The sequence below is a fragment of the Lynx canadensis genome, chromosome C1 (genome assembly GCF_007474595.2).
Source record: "Lynx canadensis isolate LIC74 chromosome C1, mLynCan4.pri.v2, whole genome shotgun sequence".
Taxonomy (NCBI): Eukaryota; Metazoa; Chordata; class Mammalia; order Carnivora; family Felidae; genus Lynx; species Lynx canadensis.
This window is the reverse complement of record NC_044310.1, coordinates 11,349,466-11,372,001: the sequence shown is the minus strand read 5'-3', so window position 1 is coordinate 11,372,001 and position 22,536 is coordinate 11,349,466. Positions and strand designations below refer to the sequence as shown.

Below are 22,536 nucleotides of genomic sequence, written 5' to 3'. Positions count from 1 at the left end.
TTCAGTCTGCTAAGTTCATTTGTTTTAAAAATAATCACTAACACAGAAATAGATTTTAAACCCCAGCAAAAACAGCAATTACTTAAGCCTAATCTTAGGTTCCAAAAATTCTGCAGCAGGCTCTCAATGGGAAGTATAAAACTACAATCTGAAACACACGTAAAACTCAACTGAAAACAGGCCAGCTTCATTACTTAATTTGCTTTTCAGCATTTTATAAAATATTTAGCATTTTGCATCTCTGTTAATTAACAGAGCCCAACCATCTAAATGTAGCGATTTTTAGATACAAGAAGAGTAATTGTATGCAAACTGACTGGAGCAGTACTTCTGAAACTGCTGCCACATGGGCCCCAATGACACACACAGGGAGACCACACGCCACTCCTAAGGTTTCTATTTCTTATGATTAAAGCCCTGGTTTAGTGTCTAATTCAAGCACAACCTTTCTCTAAAGCTCCATTTTAAACACGGTCCAGCGCAGAATATTCAATGTTTTGTTGATAATAACTATACACAGCCTATTATGTTCTCTTTTTTTAATGTAAAACAAAGCCACACAAAAAAGTTAACAATTAACTGACTGAAACAAACTGTTTAGAGACAGGCACTAAATATTACTGATGTCACCAACAACACTGATACTGAAAAGATTCAACTTCTGAGCTGCTGAGTGAATTCAGACAGAACACACCTCACTCCCGATTCCAGTCTGACTGCTCTAATGGCAGCTCAGCTTAATCTTACTGGTGTCATCAAAGAATATGTACTTTCAGAGACTCAAGTGGACCCAGAAACTGCCAGGGTTCCTGTACCTGTCTCCATATTGTATTTTGATCATATCTCCCAGGGGAGATCTCATTTCAAGATCAACTAGGTCTTCTTGAAACTAATAGAGGGCACATATTTAGGAATATTGCATTTAAAAAGGGAGAAAAAATGAAAAAGAAAAGAAAAAATAATTCAGACACATCTTAAGGTTTATACTCCAAAAGGCAGAATCAGAAAGATAGAACATAATTTGCAACCATTAAAATCGTATGTACTGGCTTCATTTCCACCAAATAAATAGCTCAATAAAAATTTCAAAATCAGAAATTCAGTTTAACAAAGATTTTTAAAAAGTGTATTTTCCACATGTAATCTATTTAACCTTCATGACCAGTTCAGGTCTTAATGCCTGCATGTCAATGTAAAAAAACTCTTTTATCTTCGCAATTTCATGTTTAAGGGATTGTAATGATCTATCTGCATAGAACTAAGAAAGCACAATCTTAGAAGCCACCTGGGGTCTATATGCAAAGTTGGGCTTCTTGGATTTGGATCTTTCTAACAAGAGGTCCCTGACCTAAGGAAGCAATCAGCTCCATACATTTCAGTACAAAACATTTTATGACTTAACCATCCAACAACAATTCCAACCAAGTCTCCATACTCGCATTCAACTGCTTTCAAATATCCCATTCGACAAGTGTTTCATGCTGTCCCACCTGGAAAAAGTACGTTCAAGCTTTCCTACGCCTCAACCAACCAAACTTCTCAAAATCTTCACTAGCAGGTGTGGTTAAAGCCCAGGTGCTAACTGATTAGGTAAAATGCATTTTTTACAGTGAAAATGACAAGCCAGCCCCACGACTTGGGAGATCTGAGGGCCATCTATTGTTAAAGGCCCTGAATTAGATCCCCGCTACTTAATAATTATATGTGGCTCTAACAACTTCCTACAATACGTTATATGACATTCTAAATATTATTCCTTAGGTCAATTGTGGCCTGTTCTGAATGTGTTAAAGAACTCCTGAGTTGTACTTAGCTCAGTATAACTTAAGAGAGTACATCTCAAACTTGGAAGAGGAGGGAACATGAGGGCATTACCTATAATCCCTTTGAATTCTTGTGTTTATCATAAAATTATGCACGTTTTACAATCTTCCCTCTAGCAACTCTGTGCCTATTTTTTTTTAATTTTTTTTTTTAATTTTTTTTTAAATTTTTTTTCAACGTTTTTATTTATTTTTGAGACAGAGAGAGACAGAGCATGAACGGGGGAGGGGCAGAGAGAGAGAGGGAGACACAGAATCGGAAACAGGCTCCAGGCTCCGAGCCATCAGCCCAGAGCCTGACGCGGGGCTCGAACTCACGGACTGCGAGATCGTGACCTGGTTGAAGTCGGACGCTTAACCGACTGCGCCACCCAGGCGCCCCTTTAATTCTTTTTTAAACATTTATTTATTATTGAGAGACAGACACAGAGTGTGAGCGGGGGAGGGGTAGAGAGAGGGGAAGACACAGAATCTGAAGTAGGCTCTGGGCTCCGAGCTGTCAGCACAGAGCCCGACACGGGGCTCGAACTCACGCACTGTGAGATCATGCCGAGCCTAACCAACTGATCAGTCGCCTAACCAACTGAGCCACCTAGGTGCCCCCGTGCCTGTTTTAATACATACAAATAACATTTACACAATCTTACCAGGGAAAATCTATTTTTTCCCTCTTAACTGTCAAAACAATGAATATTATAAGAAAACAGGCTATGTTTGCCCTAAAATTCCATTCAAAGTTTTAGGTGTGTGTTTTTTTGTTTTAAAATAAAGCTCTACAGCCAATATGGGACTTGAACGCACAACCCTGAGATCAAGAGTCACATATTCTACCAACTGAGCCAGCACCCCTCAAAGTCTTAGTCTTAAAGTTGGTCTCAGCTACATAATGTGACTGCCTAATTTAAACATTTCTCCACAAATTTACTTACAAGCTGCCTTAAACTGGAAGGTTCCCAAACTTGAATATGTGAATTCTGAACCATTAGGCTGGGACAAGGTGAAAGGTCTGCACTATAGGTGGTTCTGAAACAGGATAAACACTGACCCGAGCCATGCCTGAGAAGACTTCCTGCCTTACAACAGGTCTTACAGGTAGATTCAAACTAATAAAATGTCCCCTTGAAACTCTCAATGGGTCACACTCTTAAGATTTAGTCCTGCTTTTCTTTGTCACTAAGCTTTCAAGGTCATGGAAACTAGGACAACAGATCTAATTTGTGCTGGGCATAACAGAAATAAAAGCAGTCTAACTAGTCCCTCCGATCAATGTAGCAAGTCGTCTGTTTCTTAATTCAGGGTAACTCTGATGTCATTCTCCAAAGAACTATCTCCTTATCTCATTCAATTCAATCCTTTTGGGAAGACAGGACTCAACAAAGGGCCAAATTGTGCCTTTCAGCCTCTTAGAAGTCAGCATTTCTCCCTTAAAGAAACAGAACAATTTTCACCCTCCCTAACCAAAACAACATAATTTTATTAACTTGAAAAACAAATATAACCAGTCTTTAAAACAGAAGACACTGGAAGTATGTCAACAAATAAAGTTGGAATAGTGTCCCAATTCAGGGTAAGATGTGACCTTTTCATAAGGTGAAATATAAATCTTACTAAAAATTAGCCTCCTTGTCTCTTACCTGGCCCTATCCATGCTGTTACTTCAATCTGCATGCCAAAGAAAAGTTTTCCTTTTGATGCAGTCAATGCTTTTTCTTGGTCCTCTTGCTGCCGAAAGAATACCAAACCATACCTCTCTTCTGAAGTTCCATGGATCTGCACTGACGTCACCTTTCCAAATTTCTTAAATTCATGGAAAAGGCCATCTTTAAGGCTTGTATCTAAATCCCCACCCAAAAAAACAAGGTGCTTATTTTTCTAGTTCAGTTACAATTCAATTAAAACAAGCTACAAAATCTCTGGCTTGATTTTTGACCTAAGTTTTGTTAGCATATGAACCTTTTAAATAAAATAACTAAAATGGTATTCATAATTTTCCTCATTTAAAATGTTAATATTTTGAAATGGGTTTCCTATCATAGTTTTATATCCAAAATTATTTCAGATAACACAGGACTCCAGGCCAATATAATAAAATTAACTGAAAATAGCATTTCTATAATTCACATCAAATTTCCCCTAATATCAAAATACTTAATCCAGTAAGTATATTTACTAAAAACTAAACGTGTTTTCTTCATATAACACTCACCACACAATCTTTGTATATGTATATACAATGGGCACAATAACGTATATATGTACATATATATGTGATACAGTAAATACAAATAACATGCAAGCTTCATACACGTAACAACCTAGAAACTACATACAGTTATGATAATCCCTTGCTTTTCCTTACGTGGCATTTAAATAGTAATGAACCACAAAAAAGAAAGCCTGCTGTCACTACAAGACAGAATTTAAGTTGCCCAGCCTCATATTCCCCAACAGTAGCAGAGAGGAAAGTACAGTAACCCAAAACTTTACCTGTAGAGCGTACTGGGAGATTCTGAACCTTGATTCCAAAACTTTTACGCGGCTCATCTTTCTCCAGGGATGAAAGCAACTGGGAAGTGGGTGCTGGGACTGCTGCAGATTGAACTGATCGGGCTGGAGAGTCATCACTTGAACTACTGCTGGAGTCAGTGCTGCAGAAGTGCAAAAAAAAGACAAACAGAAAATGAATACATATAAAACTTCTGAAAAATCAACAAGTGGCAATAATTACAAGCAACAATCTACATTTTAGGTCTGGGATTTCTGGACACCCTCCCCTCTCTCCACACTCTATTTCACACTCCCCCTTGGAAGGCAGAACAAACACTGGCCTGAGACTGTGGAAGCAAAAGTAACAATCTTCTACCACCACAGTCCCCCAAAAGACAAATGTTGTATTCTGTGCAAAATGTGAACAACGTTTTCCAAATGAAGTTAAGCCTGTAAATGCAGTTCACTTAAAGGTGGTAATAAAAGAACAGTGAATTGGGATGCCTGGGTGACTCAGTCCACCTAGTGGTTGAGGGTCTGACTCTTGGACAGGGGCTCAGGTCATGATCCCAGGGTTGTGGGATGAAGCCCTGCGTTGGGCTCCATGTGGAGCCTGCTTGAGATTCTCTCCCTCACCCTCTTTCCCTTTACCCCTCTCCCCCCGATAGTGCTCTCTCCAAAAGGCAGGAAGGGAGGAGGAAGAAAGAAAAAAATTCTTTTTTTTTTCTTTTTTAAAACCATGGTGAATATATGGGTTTTGGATTCAGAGACTGCAATTCAAATCCTGACTTAGATGTAGAGCACATATCCTTGGACAAGTAACTTCACCTCTTGCTAAGCCTTAGTTTCCACATCTGCAAAATGGAAATAATGGAAGCACCTATCTTGCAGGGTTATGAAGTAAAATAACCCACAGGTTTACTGAGTTTCTACTCTGACAGCAATCAACAAGCAAAGTGGCACTGCTGTTACCACCGTCGTCACTACTACCGCTGCTGCTACTGCCACCACCGCCATCTCAGGGACATCTTAGTTTTGAAGAAAACAAAAACATCCAAAATAATTTCCTAGGTTTTTAATTTTTAAATATTTGAGGGACTAATGAAATACTACGTAAATTACTTGAGTCTTGTTGGTTTAAGCTCTTTTCTCTGTAAGAAATGTGAGAAATGAGTCAATGAAACTGAATTTATTACTCTTCAGTTTGATACAATCCTCAAAGGGGGAGACAGTTGAAAGACAAGGAGAAAACATTACCACATTCAGATTAAGAGAGAGAGATACCGAAACAAATTTATGATGTCTGAGATCTGTATGAATAATAGGAAAGTCTCTTTTTAGCACCAGACGAGCAAAGACTGCCATGGTTTTGTTCTAACATCTCAAATATATTAATAAAAAAGCTATTTACAGGGTCTGCTATTTAAAGGTTTCTGAAATTTTGCTTCACACTCTTCCCCTCCCTACTGTGGAAGCCTTATCTTTTAAGCAAATAACTCTGGTGGGAGGGGGGTGGTTAATCCACCTCGAACACACTAGAGGGAAGACCTGATAGTTTTTGTCATTTGGGCTAAAACTGCAGCTCTCACAGCCAATACAATCTCTAAACCAGCCAGATAAGTAAATCCAACCAAGGAACTAAGGCAAATTTGCCTTTGCTTTTTTAAAAATTAAGAAATGCTGTAAGAAAACAGAGTACTATAACTAAGAACATACACAACATTTTTACTTAGCTCTCACGTGCTAAGGCAAAAATGAAAGCTTGATAAGGTTATCAGAGCACCCGTAAGTTTGAAACAGAAATAAACCAAAGCCAGTAAGATCCAAAAGGACATATCTGAGTTACAAAATACGAACTACTAGGGATAGAAGTCTCAAGACAGAACCGCAGATTGTCACAGCCAGGCCTCCTATACATGACTAGGCTTCAGTTTTCCCTATAAAAATAATTTTTTTCCTAGATCATTCAGTAAAAGCAGGGCTACTAGCACCAAGTGATGTTCATTCAAATTAAGGGTTAATAAAAGTAATCTTCTATTTTTTTTTTAAATTTTTTTTTTCAACGTTTATTTATTTTTTTTGGGACACAGAGAGACAGAGCATGAATGGGGGAGGGGCAGAGAGAGAGGGAGACACAGAATCGGAAACAGGCTCCAGGCTCTGAGCCATCAGCCCAGAGCCTGACGCGGGGCTCGAACTCACGGACCGCGAGATCGTGACCTGGCTGAAGTCGGACGCCCAACCGACTGCGCCACCCAGGCGCCCCAGTAATCTTCTATTTTTAGCACAGAAGGGAAAAAATGCTTGTTTTATGTATTAAGTACTCCAAGTAATACAAGATTACTGACTAGGCCACCATTTGATTACAGTATAGAATATGTTATGACTTATCAACTTAATTCCAATGAATCACAAAAAAACCATTAAGGAAAATAATTACAATTCTACTGATACTATAAACACCAAAAATTCCTTAGCAACAGTGGGTAAACAAATATGGGTAAGAGTAGAATTTCTGCCATTGAAACAATCAGGAGGCAACAAAAACCAAGTTCTAGATAAGTCTGTGTTATAAAAATGGAAAACAAGGTGACCAATGGGAACAATTACTTTAAAGTACAAAATAATGATAGAAATTAGATTTGTCATAAATGCCATCACAATTTTGGTGAATTCCCTGCTACCACACTAATTTTGAAACAAGATGTAGAATTTAACTGGCAGAATTATCTGCTGACCAATTTGAAGTGGTAACTACAAAAGGGAAAGGTTTTTAAAGCTTTACAAAACCTTATGAAATGATAAAATGATTCAACTTTTGAGTTCACATTTCAATATGCTAACCTAATCTGCAATGTGCATTTCCAGTGTGGTCTGTTAAATGTACGATGGATTTTAAGATCATGAATCAAAACGGGGGCACAAATTTAGACCCCCAAATATTTTTCAGTTCTACTAAATTGACAGAAGGCCCAAATGCCCAGAAGCCTGTGTCATTTAAAAAAAATTTTTTTTAATGTTTTATTTTATTTTTGAGAAAGAGAGAGAGACAGAGCACGAGAGGGGGCGAGACAGAGACAGAGAGGGAGACACAGAATCTGAAGCAGGCTCCATGCTCCGAGCTGTCAGCACAGAGCCTGATGTGGGGCCCAACATGGGGACTGAACTCGGGAATGGTGAGATCATGACCTGAGCCAAAGTCGGATGCTCAACCAACTGAGCCACCCAGATGCCCCAAAGCTGTGTTGTTTTTAATTTTTAGAAAATTCTTATTTTCATAATTTTGCTAAAACTAAAGAATCACCAGGGCCCTGGGGGGCTCAGTCGGTTAAGCATCTGACTTCAGCTCAGGTAATGATCTCAGAGTTTGTGGGTATGAGGCCCATGTTGGGCTCTGCACTGACAGCAAGGTGCCTGCTTCGGATTCTCTGTCTTCCTCTCTCTCGGCCTCTCCCCCACTCACACTCTCTCAAAAATAAATAAATAAATAAATAAATAAATAAATAAATAAATAAATAAATAAATAAATAAACAAACAAACAAACAAACATTAAAAAAACAAAAAACAAAACTGAAGAATCACAACGTTCACCAAAGCTTTCTTGAAAGCCAAAAGTAGTTAGTCAGAATCTATTCCAATCTAAATTGTCTTAAAGTAGTAGTGATATTATCAGCTAAGTTTTTTTTTATTTTTTATTTTTTATTTTTTTTCAACGTTTTTTATTTATTTTTGGGACAGAGAGAGACAGAGCATGAATGGGGGAGGGACAGAGAGAGAGGGAGACACAGAATCGGAAACAGGCTCCAGGCTCCGAGCCATCAGCCCAGAGCCCGACGCGGGGCTCGAACTCACGGACCGCGAGATCGTGACCTGGCTGAAGTCGGACGCTCAACCGACTGCGCCACCCAGGCGCCCCTCAGCTAAGTTTTAAGAAAGTGAATTTTAAATTCATAAAGCCACATCAATATTACATTTTCAACATCAATATTACATTTTCAACATTAAATTTTTTAATGTTTATTTATTTTTGACAGACTGTGAGCAAGGAAGGGGCAGAGAGAGGAGTGGGGGACAGAGGGTCCAAAGCAGGCTCCACGCTGACAGTAGTGAGCCTGATGTGGAGCTCAAAGTCACAAATTGTGGATCATGAAGTCGGATGCTCAACAGCTGAGCCACCGAGGTGCCCTCAACATTAATATTACAATTCAACATCTAAATGGTAGAACTGGGGAAAAAAAATAACCCACAGTTTAAAAGAAATCTAGTTACACTGTTCTTAAACACCTAAGACAAGTAGGCTAAATTACTTCTTACATGTGCGCAGAATTTTTCACTAAGATTACTAAGAAAACTAAGAAGTAGATCTAAAAATTTCCACAATGAAGAAATACAACAAACAACTAGTTACTTGACAATTCTTTTTTTTAAATTTTTTTTTTTTAACGTTTTTATTTTATTTTTGAGACAGAGAGAGACAGAGCATGAAGGAGGGAGGGGCAGAGAGAGAAGGAGACACAGAATCGGAAGCAGGCTCCAGGCTCTGAGCCATCAGCCCAGAGCCCGATGCGGGGCTCGAACTCACGGACCGTGAGATCGTGACCTGAGCTGAAGTCGGACGCTTAACCGACTGCGCCACCCACGCGCCCCAACAATTCTTTTTTTTAACGGTAAGTATCTTTATAGGAACCATGTTTTACCAATAAAAGGGAAAATAAAATGCAAAAATTACAAAAGGCAATTTATCAGGAAACAGATAAAAAGAAATGAACATAACATAAAGGCACCTGAGCTGGCAATGCAGTTGTAGGAGCAATGATTAGGAGTACATGAAGCAGGTGGCCTACCAACACAACTATATGGAAGATACTGGTTAGTGCCCAGGTAAGAACCTGTGACAGGGAGCCCTATCCTTTGCATGGAGGCCACCGCTTGAGGAGAAGCCCACCTCCCTGAGCCCTGCTGGAACCCTGCTGCCTCCCTCCAACTGCCTCATCCAGCTGGACCAGCTCTGCTCCAGTGCAGGTATCCACATCAGTGAACCATTCCCCTGTGTGGGGAGTGGCACCTACAGCTCTAGAATCCCCATCTCACAGGTCTCTCCTTGCTGTGTCTACAGGGCCTAGGCTTCCAGGGAAGGGACAAGGCCCTCTGGCTGAGGGCAGTAGCTCAGGAACCTCGATATAACATTAAGAGAACAGAATCTGGAATGCCAGGATTCATTAACCCCAAATTACAGTGTCCAATAATCAACTATCCCTATTCCTACAGCCATTTTATACACAGAAATACAGTGAACACTTGACTCTTAACACTGAAAATGTCAAGGCACTGGGTATACTATTTATAAAATGACTCAGGGCTAAATTTGCTCATACACAAGAGTAGCATCTAATGACAGACATCAACATCTGTATCCCTGTATTTGTAAACACTTGATTATTATAAATATTTACTTATGTTGGTTTTGTTTTTTTTAATTTGGGAGGGAGGGAGGGAGGGAGGGGGGAGAGAGAGAGAGAGAGAGAGAGAGAGAGAGAGAGAGAGAGAGAGAGAGAGAATGCAAACAGGGAAGAAGGGCAGAGGGACAGAATCTCATGCAGGCTCCACGCTCGAGGTGGGGCTCAACCTCACGAGCTAAGCCGAAATCAAGGGTTGGACACTCAACCTACTAAGCCACCCAGGCACCCCTATGTTGGCTTTTTGAAAGCTCAAAGATTAAAAAACATTTAACCAAATTAAGTTAAGAAACAAAAATCTGGCATAAATGGAAAAAGGAGCAATTAAAGCAACTAGAAAACTCTGCAATTAAAACAGTTAAGAGGGTCTATTTGTTAAATGCAGATATAATCTCAAGTGCCAATTTTCCAACCACCTCTCTTCTATCAGAAAGCTAATAATTTTCTCTCTACATAATATACAAGCTTGAATCAATAAGGAAAAAGATGCAAAATGCAGCTTTTCCATCAGGCTTTGGCAATTCAAAACGTGCCCACTGTCCTCATGCTTCCATGAAATGAAGGGGAAAATCATATAATTTCTTACTTAAATGGGATGTGTTACCACACCAGGTAATAACCCCTCTGTATCCGATGTCTCATAGGTCCAAATGTTCAAGATAATCATGGTTTTTTAGTGCAGCAGTTCTTTCAATGGGGGTCCCAGTATCCTTTCAGGGGGTCTGTGAGGTCCTCCTTACTTCAATTACACATCTGTGTGAGGCCAGATCTTCATATACTTCACACACACACAAATTATAATAACAGTCTGAATACAGAGTAGTTATGAGAATCTATCTACTTAAACCAGACTTTAAAGAGATTAACAAAGATAAATAAAAAAACACCAGTCATCTCACTATTTTTGGTTTTAAAAAATAGTTGTATCACACCAGCTGAAGCTCTAAAATTGGCTAGGGAAGTTCCTCCCCAGAAGCAGACATCATCTTGAGGTGAACAGCTCCCCTAGGATCAGGGATGAAGATCTTCATCTCCAACATGAAACCTTTATTCCTTTTGCCTTTTCTTGCTTTTTGCTTTTCTTTTGCTTTTGACCCTACTTGCCTTTTTTCTGTTAATGCACAGGAAGACAATGTTCCTTAACTCTGGCGATTGTCACTAAATCTATCACTAAGGCCACAAAACTGCACAATAAAAGTCCTTAGAATTTCTTCCTAAGGCGGTTTGAGATAACAGAAGTGCTTTAGATTACTTATGGGCTGAACAGTGTACCACAGCAAAGTACCACACAGGTACTTTTTGCTTGTACCTGGATCAACACCTCTGGTATCACAGCACATATCAGAAATTAACAAACAAACAGGCCACCTAGCTAAAACAGGCTGATGCCCCTCCAGGTACATTCTTTAATTTATTTGACTTCAACCGGTTTGGCTCATAGGGTCCTAAGGAGCATATTTCAATCTTTGGCATTATACAACTGACAGTCATTATTGCTGTCTCCCTAATGGGTTATATATATTCTCTCAAGGGTCTTAAATTCATGTTTATAGCCATTAGCAGCACATCAGATGGTCTCACCAGGCTTGGAGAAACAGAAATGAGATGCAACACCAAAATGAACAGCAAAAACAATTCCTTCATGGACTTGACTTCACAACCTATGGGTTTTAGTGAGAGTGGCATTAATACTAAATTTTTAGTTCCACTCTCACTTATTAGAGGATGACCAAAAGTGGGGGGTGGGGAGGGGAGTTGTTAAATTAATTAAAGAAGGAGGCCATTAGACTGAGGTGGTTCTAATACCTTAAACAGGCTATGTAAGCAAACCAAAACCTAAGCCTGCACATGCCTCAAGGTTAAGAAATCAAATACAAAGACAGCCCATCACAAACAGACAAGGAAGCTTTTCCAAATAAGGCAAATGCAAAGATATAACTGATCAAATGATTTCCTTGCTTTGCTTCCACACCTTTTCTCTATTAAAAGCCTTACCCTACCTCCTGTTGGTGGAGCAATCCTAACCACTTCTGGTTTGGCACTGACCAATTTAAACTGATTTTTGCTCAAATTACTAAGAGAAAGAGAGAGTGAGAAAGTTATATCAAATGAAATAAAAAACAAGTTTCAAATTAAAAGTCTTAATTTCGAATATGGCAAATGTCAATAAATACTACAATAAACAAAAGATAATACTTTCAGAATATAGAAGGATCCTGAGCCCAGGAAGTAAAACAAAACAAAAACAAAAAACAAAAAAGCCACTAGTTTAATAGGCAGTCTGATGTGATCCCAATTCCATTTTCAACTCTACCACTTCTAATGTACCTGAGTTAACCTCAGTATTATAACTCTGCTTTTTATAAGAAAGGGGAAAGAAATACTCAACTGTGTGGTCTAGAGTAAGATACCTCTTTTTGTCTCTCTCAGCTTTAATTTAGCTAGTGAGTTACCAGATCTCATGGCCTTCAAAGGTCCTGCTAACTCTAGGGGTCTATGCTACACCACCTACCTCCAGCCACCCATCTCTGATAGCTCCCAAATACCTATAGCATAAAGTCCACAGTCTTCAACAAGGGAGAGAGGATCCTTTACAACTTGGGCCCAAACTAATTTTCTGACTGATCCTTCTCACTCCCTTGTCTTGACCCTCTTACCCCACCCACTAATCATCTATCCATATAAGAGCAATGTATCAGGGGACACCTGGATGGCTCAGTCAGTAGAGCATGCAACTCTCTGGGGTTGTGAGTTTGAGCCTCAAGCTGGGTGTAGAGATTACTCAAAAACAAAATCTTAAAAAAAAAAAAAAAAAAAAAGAGCAATACATCAGTTTCTAGTCACGGGTATCTTTTTTTTTTCTTATTAGACATTAACTCATTGGTTAGATTACTTCCTCTCTACTCCTTAATTTTCTTGTAATGTAAACGGTGATACTTGTGAAGGTTGTGGTAAGGGTTTAACAAGTTAATGATTATAAAAGGCATAAGCACTATGCCTAGCATACAGCAAGCACATAAGAGCTATTGCCCATACCATTCCTATTGAAGGCACTTTTATTTTTAAATTTTTTTTCTTTCTTTTTTTTTTGTTTTTTTGAGAGACAGAGAGTGTGAGCAGGGGAGAGGGGCAAAGGGAGAGAGAGAATCTTAAGAAGGCTCCGAGAGAATCTTAAGAAGGCTCCACGCTCAGCTTGAAGCCCAAGGCAGGGCTTGATCCCACGACCCTGCGATTGTGACCTGACCCAAAATCAACAGTGGGATGTTCAATCAACTGAGTCACTCAGGCGCCCCTTGAAGACACCTTCCTGTCCCTCCTTGCCTGCCCTGCCTTCAAGAATCAGCTCCAATGTTAACTGTCTTCTCTGTAGCTGTTCCTGACATCCCGCTCCACCCCACTACATTCACTGGTTTCTTACTTTTACTATAACGTCTACCTCAAACTTCACTCTATATTGTAGCTACTCATTTTTGAAAGACCAATAATGAATTCATCTTTGCAAACACAGAACCTAGTATGGTGCCCAATACGTAATGGATGTGCCTGTAAGAAATTACAGATTGGAATTGTGAAAATGAATGAAATTAATACCTAGGAAAGCACACCAAGCTCCATAAAATGAAGGTATTAACTAAACTCAGTATCAAAGAGTAAAATGAAATTTCTATTTTTTTAATTTGTAAAATTTTTTTACAGTTTATTTTGAGAGTGACTGAGCACAAGTGTGGGGGGGGGAGGGGGGAATATGAACATGAATGAAAATGAATGAGAATGAATCCCAATCAGGCTGCACACTATCAGTGCAGAGCCCAACATGGGGCTCAAACTCACAAACCGTGAGATCATGACCTAAGCTGAGACCATGAGTCAGATGCCTAACCTAACTGAGCTACCCAGGTGCCCCAAAATGAAATTTCTGATAAGATATTACTTTGGAGCAAATTCTACAAGGTTATTTCTTTCTTCTTTAATGTTTCACTGTCAGCTCAGAGCCTGGAGCCTGCTTCAGATTCTCTGTCTCCTTCTGTCTCTGCCCCTCCCCAACTTGTGCTCGGTCTCTCAAAAATAAATAAATGTAAAAAAAAAAAAATTAAAAAAAAAGAATGGCTGTTCTAAGTTTCTAGAACTTTAATAATTTTTTTTTTAAATTTATGTATTTATTTTGAGAGAGCAAGAGTGGGGCAGGAGCAGAGAGAGAATCCCAAGCAGGCTCTGCACTGTTCAGCAGAGTGCACTGTCTGGACTGTTTATTTTTGAGAGAGAGAGACAGTACAAGCGGGGGAGGGACAGACAGAGAGGAAGACACAGAATCTGAAGCGGGCTCCAGGCTCTGAGCTGATCAGCACAGAGCCCAACGCGGGGCTTGAGGTCACAAACCGTGAGATCATGACCTGAGCTGAAGTCAGATGCTTAACCGACTGAGCCACCCAGGCGCCCCAGGTTCCAGAACTTTAAACACTAATAACCTGACTGAAAAATCACAGAGATCTATAAAAACAAAAACACTGCATGCATTTCATGCATCCTGTTACCTCGACCGTGGGACATTTTTGGTGGTCATAACTGTGGGTGGGGGTGAGGTTATTACTTCCATCTCGTGCACAGAGGCCAAAGATGCTGTTAAACATTCTACAGTGCATAGGGGAGCCCCACGAAAAAGGATTATCCATGAGCAGTGAATAGTCCAACACTGAAAACCCCTGCCTACATTCTTTAACTACTTTCCCTTTTTTTGAAAACCCAACATGCTAATTTTAAGCTCCAATTCAAACATGGGATCCTTTAAAGGAACTGTTCTTATTACTATTACTTCATAAAAATATTTGAATTCCAAAACTTACAGAAAAAAAATGAAGAAAAAAAGGTCAATTTCTGAAAATTAGACTACTCAAGAAGCTGTCACTCAATTTTAGAAAACATGATAAAAAGAGAAACTGCTAACAGCTTTTTACAATATGTGCTTCATCATGTCAATAACAGAGTCACAATTCTTGTAGAAAAACTGTTTTCACGTAAATAATGGGTGAAATATACAACACTGCATCCCATATTCTAGTAAGGTTTACATCAATGGAAAATATTCTATTCATATTAAAATGGTTTCTTAGTTCAATAGCTTTCTTTACTCTCAACCTAGGGATTCAGGGTGGTAGTTTAGTATCACAATCAGATTTTTCCCCACCAAAGTACCATGTTCAGAAGAATTGGTAAAACTTCTACTTGAATAAAGAGCTTAATGGGGTATTTTGTTTTATAAACTTGAAGACATTTTATTTTTTTTCAAGTTTATTTATTTGAGAGCTAGAGAGAGAGAGAGCAAGTGGGGGAGGAGCAGAGAGAGGGAAACAGAGAATCCCCAAGCAGGGCTCGAGCTCAAGAACCGTGAGATCATAACCTGAGCCGAAACCAAGAGTTGGACACTACTAAGCGACCCAGGCGCCCAAGACATTTTAAATTTGCCTTTATGGGGCTCCTGGGTGGCTCAGTCAGTTAAAACATCTAACTTCAACTAAGGTCATGATCTCACAGTTTGTGAGCTTGAGCCCCACATCAAGCTCTGTGCTGAGCTCAGAGCCTGGAGCCTGCTTCAGATTCTGTGTCTCCCTCTCTTTCTGGCCCTTCCCCACTCACACTGTCTGTCAAAAAAACAACAACAACAAAAAAAAAACCATTATGGAGATATCTATATGTATATCTCTAAATCTACAATGGAATACTATTCAGTCTTTAAAAAGAAGCAAATCCTGCCATTTGTAATAACATTGGTGGGCCTAGAGGTCATTGTGCTGGGTGAAATAGGTCAGATAAAGACAAATACTGCATGGTATCACTTATGTGTGGAACTAAAGGAAAAAACCCATATAAACAGAGATGGTGGTTGCCAGGAGGGTGATGGAAGTGGAGAGAGGCTGGCAAAGAACACAAGCGTTCAGTTGTAAGATGAATAAGTTCTGAGGATCTGAAGTATAACCTGGTCACTATAGTATTGTGTAACTGAAACTTGCTGAGTAGAATGTAAGTGTTCTCACCGAAGGAAAAAAAAAAAGAGAGAGAGAAGGTAAATATGTGAGGTGATGGATGTGTTAATTAAGTCAAGTCAAATGTGGGAATCCTTTCACAATGTACACATATATCAAATCACTTTATATACTTCAAATATACTACAATTTTATTTGTCACTTACAGCTCAATAAAGCTGAATAAGCACACATGTGAAAAAATAAACATTAATAAAATAAAAAGTTTAAACTTGCCTTTAAAAACAATAGAACAGCAAAAAAAAAAAATTAGATGCAAAAATGGGCACCTGTGAACTTGAATAGACATTTCTCCAAAGAAGATACACAAATGGCCAAAATGCACATGAAAAGATGATACTCAACACGACTAATCATTAGAGACATTCAAATCAAACCACAATGAGATACTACTTCACACTCATTAGGATGACTATTATAAAAAAAACAATATAACTAGTGTTGACAAGGATGAAAAGAAATCAGAACCCTTATGCATTGCTGATGGGAAGGCAAAATGGTTACAGACACCATAAAAAAAACAGTATGGCAGTTCCTCAAAAGTGCAATTAGCATATGATTCAGCAATTCTACTTCCGGGTATATAGCCAAAAGAACTGGAAACAAGCAGGTTTACTGCAGTGGTGAAATGGGACCTGTAACATTTTCTGCGAGACTCATGAAGGAGAGTGGAAGTAACAAGACTTTTCAGTATTAGAAACCAAGAATAGTAATTTTAGGTCATTTGCCAAAATATCAATTAATATACTACTTCCTACACTTTGACTTCTAGGGTCTAAAGTAAAAAAAAAAATTAGATCCCAAAGGTTACAAGTGGGGTATTTTTGAAGTATGACCGTATTCAAGTGGAGATCAAAGAAGCCCAACTGAAAGAACTGTGGAGTAACAGTGACAACTGGAGACTGAACCAAAGTTCTTTTTAAAAAGGGGCTGTTTTGGAGGTGCTTGGCTGGCTCAGTCAGTTCGAGCCCCACGATGGGTGCACAGATTACTTAAAAATAAAATCAGGGGTTAAAAAATAACATAACATAACATAACATAACATAACATAACATAACATAACATAACATAAAATAAAATAAAATAAAATAAAATAAAATAAAATAAAATAAAATAAAATAAAATAAAATAAAATAAAATAAAATAAAATAAAATGAAATCAGGGGTGCCTGGGTTGCTTAGTCAGTTTAGCGAACGACTCTTGATTTTGGCTCAGGTCATGATCCCAGGGTGGGATTGAGCCCTGTGTCAGGCTTTGCACTGAGCATCGAGTCTGCTGAAGACTCTCTCCCTCTCCCCCTCTCCCCTGCTCATGCGCTCTCTCTCTGAAATAAAACATGTACATATATATAAAAAGTTTTTTAAAACTTAAAATCTTTCGGGGCGCCTGGGTGGCGCAGTCGGTTAAGCGTCCGACTTCAGCCAGGTCATGATCTCACGGTCCGTGAGTTCGAGCCCTGCGTCAGGCTCTGGGCTGATGGCTCAGAGCCTGGAGCCTGTTTCAGATTCTGTGTCTCCCTCTCTCTCTGCCCCTCCCCCGTTCATGCTCTGTCTCTCTCTGTCCCAAAAATAAATAAACGTTGAAAAAAAAAATTAAAAAAAAAAAACAAAAAAAACTTAAAATCTTTCAAGGGCACCTGGCTGGTTCTGTTGAGAGAGCATGTAACTCTTGATCTTGGGGTCATGGGTTCGAGCCCCACGGTGGGTGTAGAAATTACTTAAAAATAAAATCTTATAAATAAATAAATAAGCAATATGGCTGTTCTGAAGATTAGGATTTTGACTTTGGAGGAACTAAGGTGATTGGCAGTGGAAGGAATTACATGTAAAATTCCTTAAATAAGAACGGACTTAAAAAAAAAGGATTGAAAACAGGGACTCCAAGAGATACTTGTACACACACATTCAGAGCATGTTTATTTTTCAGAGAGAGACTGCATGCACACAAGCAGAAGAGGGGCAGAGAGAGAGGGAGACAGAGAATTGGAGCAGGCTCCAGGCTCCAAGCTGCCAGCACAGAGCCTGACAAAGGGCTGGAACCCACGAACCGTGACATCATGACCTGAGCCCAAGTTGAATGCTTAACTGACAGACACCCACACACCCCATAGCATGTTTAACAGCCAAAAAGTAGAAGGAAGCAACCAAAGTGTCCATCAAAAGAGGACTGGTTAAACAAAGGATAATATCAATATAAAACTGAACACTATTCAGCCTTTGAAAGGGAGGAACTTGAATGCTCATAGTTAAAGACTAGACGGAAACTATAACTCAAAAAAAGTTAACCTGAATGAACCTTGAGGACATTACGCTAAATGAAATTAGCCAGTCACAAAAGGACAAATCTTTTATGATTCCACTCCCAGAAGATATCAAACATAGTCACGTTCATAGAGACAGGAAGTAGAATGGTGGCTACCAGGGGCTGGGGGAGGGAGAATTAGAAACTGCTGAAGGGATATGGAGTTTCAGTTTGGAAAGATAAAAAGGTTATGGAGATGGATGGTGGTGATGGTTGCACAACAATGTAAATGTGCGCTGAAACTACACACTTAAAAATGGCTAAAATGGGTGGGAGGGACATGCCTGTCTCAGTCAGTAGAGCATGACACCCTTGATCTAGGGGTCACAAGTCCAAGCCCCAGGCTGGGTGTAGAGATAGAAATTACTTAAAAAAAAAAAAAAAAAAAAAGTTAGATGGTAAATATTATGTTATTTTGCCACACACACATACGACCTAAAAAGTAAAATACAAAGTGAACAGTTCTCTTTATGCCTTAGAAAAAGATGGGGCGCCTGGGTGGCGCAGTCGGTTAAGCGTCCGACTTCAGCCAGGTCACGATCTCGCAGTCTGTGAGTTCGAGCCCCGCGTCAGGCTCTGGGCTGATGGCTCAGAGCCTGGAGCCTGTTTCCGATTCTGTGTCTCCCTCTCTCTCTGCCCCTCCCCCGTTCATGCTCTGTCTCTCTCTGTCCCAAAAATAAATAAACGTTGAAAAAAAAATTTAAAAAAAAAAAAAGAAAAAGATGAGAGATTCCAAACCAGTCAATGAAACAGGATACCTGCTGCTTGCTGTCAATAAAGCTCTGCTAAATCAAAGGGTCTCACAACCTGGTTGATCCACGTAAAGTTCCTCAGAAATCATTTCAGAGGGATAAGTTAGCTCTAACTGGTGATTCTGCAACTACTGCAAAAGACATGGGGAAAGCACTATGCGCTCAACTGTATCAATGATAAATTAAGCTCTTTAGAACCAAAGGTAATGAAAAGTTGTCTAAATTCTTTAAATACAGGATACTTACTGAGAAAAACTATTGATACATTAAAAAATGGAATTGTAGGGGTGCCTGAGTGGGTCAGTCAGTTAAGCGTCCAACTCTTTATTTCAGCTCAAGTCATGATCCCAGGATTGTGGGATGGAGCCCCATGTCGGGCTCCATGCTGACCACAAAGCTTGCTTGGGATTCTCTCTCTCTCTCTGCCTCTGTCCCCCTCTCGCTCTCTAAAATAAAATAAAAAATAAAATTCTTAAAAAAAAAAAAGTAAGTAAAATAAACTATTACTAAAAATCAGGTGACTTTACAAGGCCCTAAAATTCCCTAGTTAATTAAAAATTTTTAGATGATGGGGGTGCAGGGGCACCTGGGTGGCTCAGTCGGTTAAGCATCTGACTTCAGCTCAGGTCATGATCTCATGGTTAGTGAATTCGAGCCCTGCATCGGGCTCTGTGCTGACAGCTCAGAGCCTGGAGCCCGTTTTGGATTCTATGTTTCCCTCTCTCTGCCCCTCCCTTGCTTGCACTTTGTCTCTCTCTCAAAAATAAACAAACATTAAAAAACAAAAGACTAGCTTGTCTTGAGGAAAAAAATGGGGGTGCCTGGGCGGCTCAGTCAGTTAAGTGTCTGACTTGATTTCAGCTCAGGTCATGGTCTTACCATTTGTGAGTTTGAGCCCCATATTGAGCTCTGCACTGACGGCATGGAGTCTGCTTGGGATCCTCTGTCTTCCTTGCTCTCTGTCCCTCCGCCTCCCCCCCCACTCTCTCTCAAAAATAAACAAACATTTAAAAAAATTTTTTTAAGATGATGGGCTAGCAGATAGATACCTAGTCACAAGTGCTGACTACAATTTTATGTTCAGATTTAGGGGATGGAGGTATGGGGCCAATATATGATTAGATTCTGCTGCTACAGACAGATACTGCTACTAGTGGGTAAAGTAAAAACCTTATCTTTATACGTACTGTCACTGTGTCCAAAACACCTTGCCTCAGAATTACTTTTGGCTTAAATTCCTAAGAGCCTGGGCTCACAGAGTCATTATGTTCTTGGCAAACCCTTAGGAGTCAGAAAATCTGCTACTCAAGTAACTTAAAGCAAAAAGCAACAAAACATGCCTTATCCCTGAAAGTTATAAGGAGATATAACATGTCTGCCGAAGGAACAAGAAATCCTATATGGCAGCAAAGTCTTTGTACATCCATGGGATGACTTATTCAAGGGACAAACTGGAAGAAATCTAAACTGTCAATTATAACAAAGGGGATTTTTCTCATAGGCAGTATATAAAACAGATGTATTTCTTGTTTGAAAAACCAAAATGTTTCAAAACACATAAACCGAGAAAGCACACAGATTAAGTGAAACTGCAGTATTTTTTATTCCAAATGGTTACGTGCAACTGCTGTAGCCTTTACCAAACCCACAAGTAAATTTGAACTTTGAGTTTTGCCTCTCTCCAACTGAACTTTGGTGCTAATTACATCTCTATCCTATCCAGAATAAAAAAGAAGTGCTATTTCTCACTTCTGAACTCTCTGTTAAGGCAGTTCCAGACCCAAGAGGTTAGAAGGGCACCTAATTCCCCAGCAGGAAGCCTAAAGCCATCTACTATTTGGTTTACTTACTTACTTACTTATTAATGACTTCAAATTACGAAGAAACTCCAGCCTAAAGTCTTTCTGCTTAAACAACTCCTGCAGTTTCTTCCAGTGGAAACAAACTCAAAAGCTACAGTCCAAATGGCTCCAACAACCATGACACAGCACTATCAGGAGGCCAGTATGCCCTCCCCTCCACCATGGAAAATGATGTTCAAAGAAGTACCAACTCCCCCAGTTTGGGTTATATAAATCATGTCTAGAAGCACACGGGTGTCTATTAAAGAGTCTTATTCTAATTCCAACACCCAAATTCCACTGTATGTTAATAGACACATTTTAAACCTGTATCAAAAAATATAAACATCACTTAAAAATTACTTTCAAAAGCTTACGGTGTTTTTTTTAATTATTAAAAAAAATTACTCTGGTTAAAATGATTTCATTTTCTTCTTGGGGGATTAAACTATTTGGAGGTCTAGATATTAAACTTTTTCAAAAGCTAAAATATTCCCTTAGCCACCCTGGAAATCAACATGCATTTTTGCCCGACCAAAATGAAATCTGTTAAGGATGGAATCTGGAAGTAGTTCAGTCTGTATTTTAGGCTTACGAGTCCCAAGAACCTTTTCCATCAGTCCATAATTTCAAAGAGCACAGAGGCTCTTAGAATTAAAATAAAAAGAATGTATTCTATTTTTCTTTAAACATGACAAAAAGCACTAAACGGATGCAGATTACTTCGTGACACTGTAATCTGGATAGAGCCTGCTTCTACAACAGTGCTGTCCAATAAAATTTACTACAAACCAAAAATTTTAACTTTTAAGTAGTCACAATTTAAAAAGTAAAAAGAAACAGGGGAACTTTAATAATGTATTTTTTATTTAATGTAATATATACTCAAAATATTATTTCAACATGCAGTCAATGTAAAAATTACTAATACTTTTTTGGCTACATCTTCAAAATTCAGTGTATATTTTTTAATAGTTCTACTGAGATATGATTTCACACCAGAAAAGTGAGCCATTTAAAAGTACACTACTAATGATTTTTAGTATATTTATGGAGTTAGGCAATCATCATGATGATGTAACTTTAGTACATTTGCATCACCCCAAAAAGACACCTCATTACTATTAGCAGTTACTCCCCATTCTCTTCCACCCCCCGCCGTAGGTAATCACTAATCTACTTTGTGTCTGTATAAGTTCACCTATTCTGGATGTTTCATATCAACAGAATCATATAGTATGCAGCCTTTTATATTGGCTTCTTTCACTTAGCATGTTTTTTGCAGTTTGTCCATGTTATAGCACAGATCAGTACCGGTGCAAAGACTAACCAAATTTCAAGTGCTCAAAGGCCACATGTGGCCAGTGGACAACACTGGGCAAACTAGTTCTAGAACCAAAAAGCTCCTCAATAAACAAGCATATCACCTGTTAAATAAGAGACCACGTTAAAGGCATGAGAATCCTTAAAGAGAAATGCCATTTATGATAGGCAACAAGTGAGAGATTAGTATTTTAAAATAATTGTTATAGTATATATGAAAACCATTATGAAAAACTAATGCCAAGGTATTTGATAAAGCCACAAGTATTTCTCATTATAATTCCAGATAGCTACAACAAATGGGCAAAGTGATTCTTAAAGGCATAAATTAACTACTTGTGAAAGTACATAATTAGCAGAAAAAGTGGAACTTAGTTCCAGGGTACCTACCGCTGACACTTTAAAAAACTACCTTCATTGATGATTTAAAACAAACAAAAATACCCACCATCCCTTGTTCAGAATTATACCAACAATTCTACACAAGTTGAAAAGTTTTTAGTTTAATGACAT

The 22,536-nt window shown here is 39.0% G+C and overlaps 1 protein-coding gene across 1 annotated transcript in view; it reads right to left on the bottom strand.

The window, feature by feature from the left end:
• The window catches only part of SPEN (spen family transcriptional repressor), a 91,433-nt gene that overhangs the window by 23,102 nt on the left and 45,795 nt on the right, over positions 1-22,536 (bottom strand). The window contains 2 exon segments of the mRNA XM_030325301.1: positions 3,458-3,658; positions 4,311-4,471. Of these exon segments, the coding sequence (XP_030181161.1) occupies positions 3,458-3,658; positions 4,311-4,471 (362 nt within the window).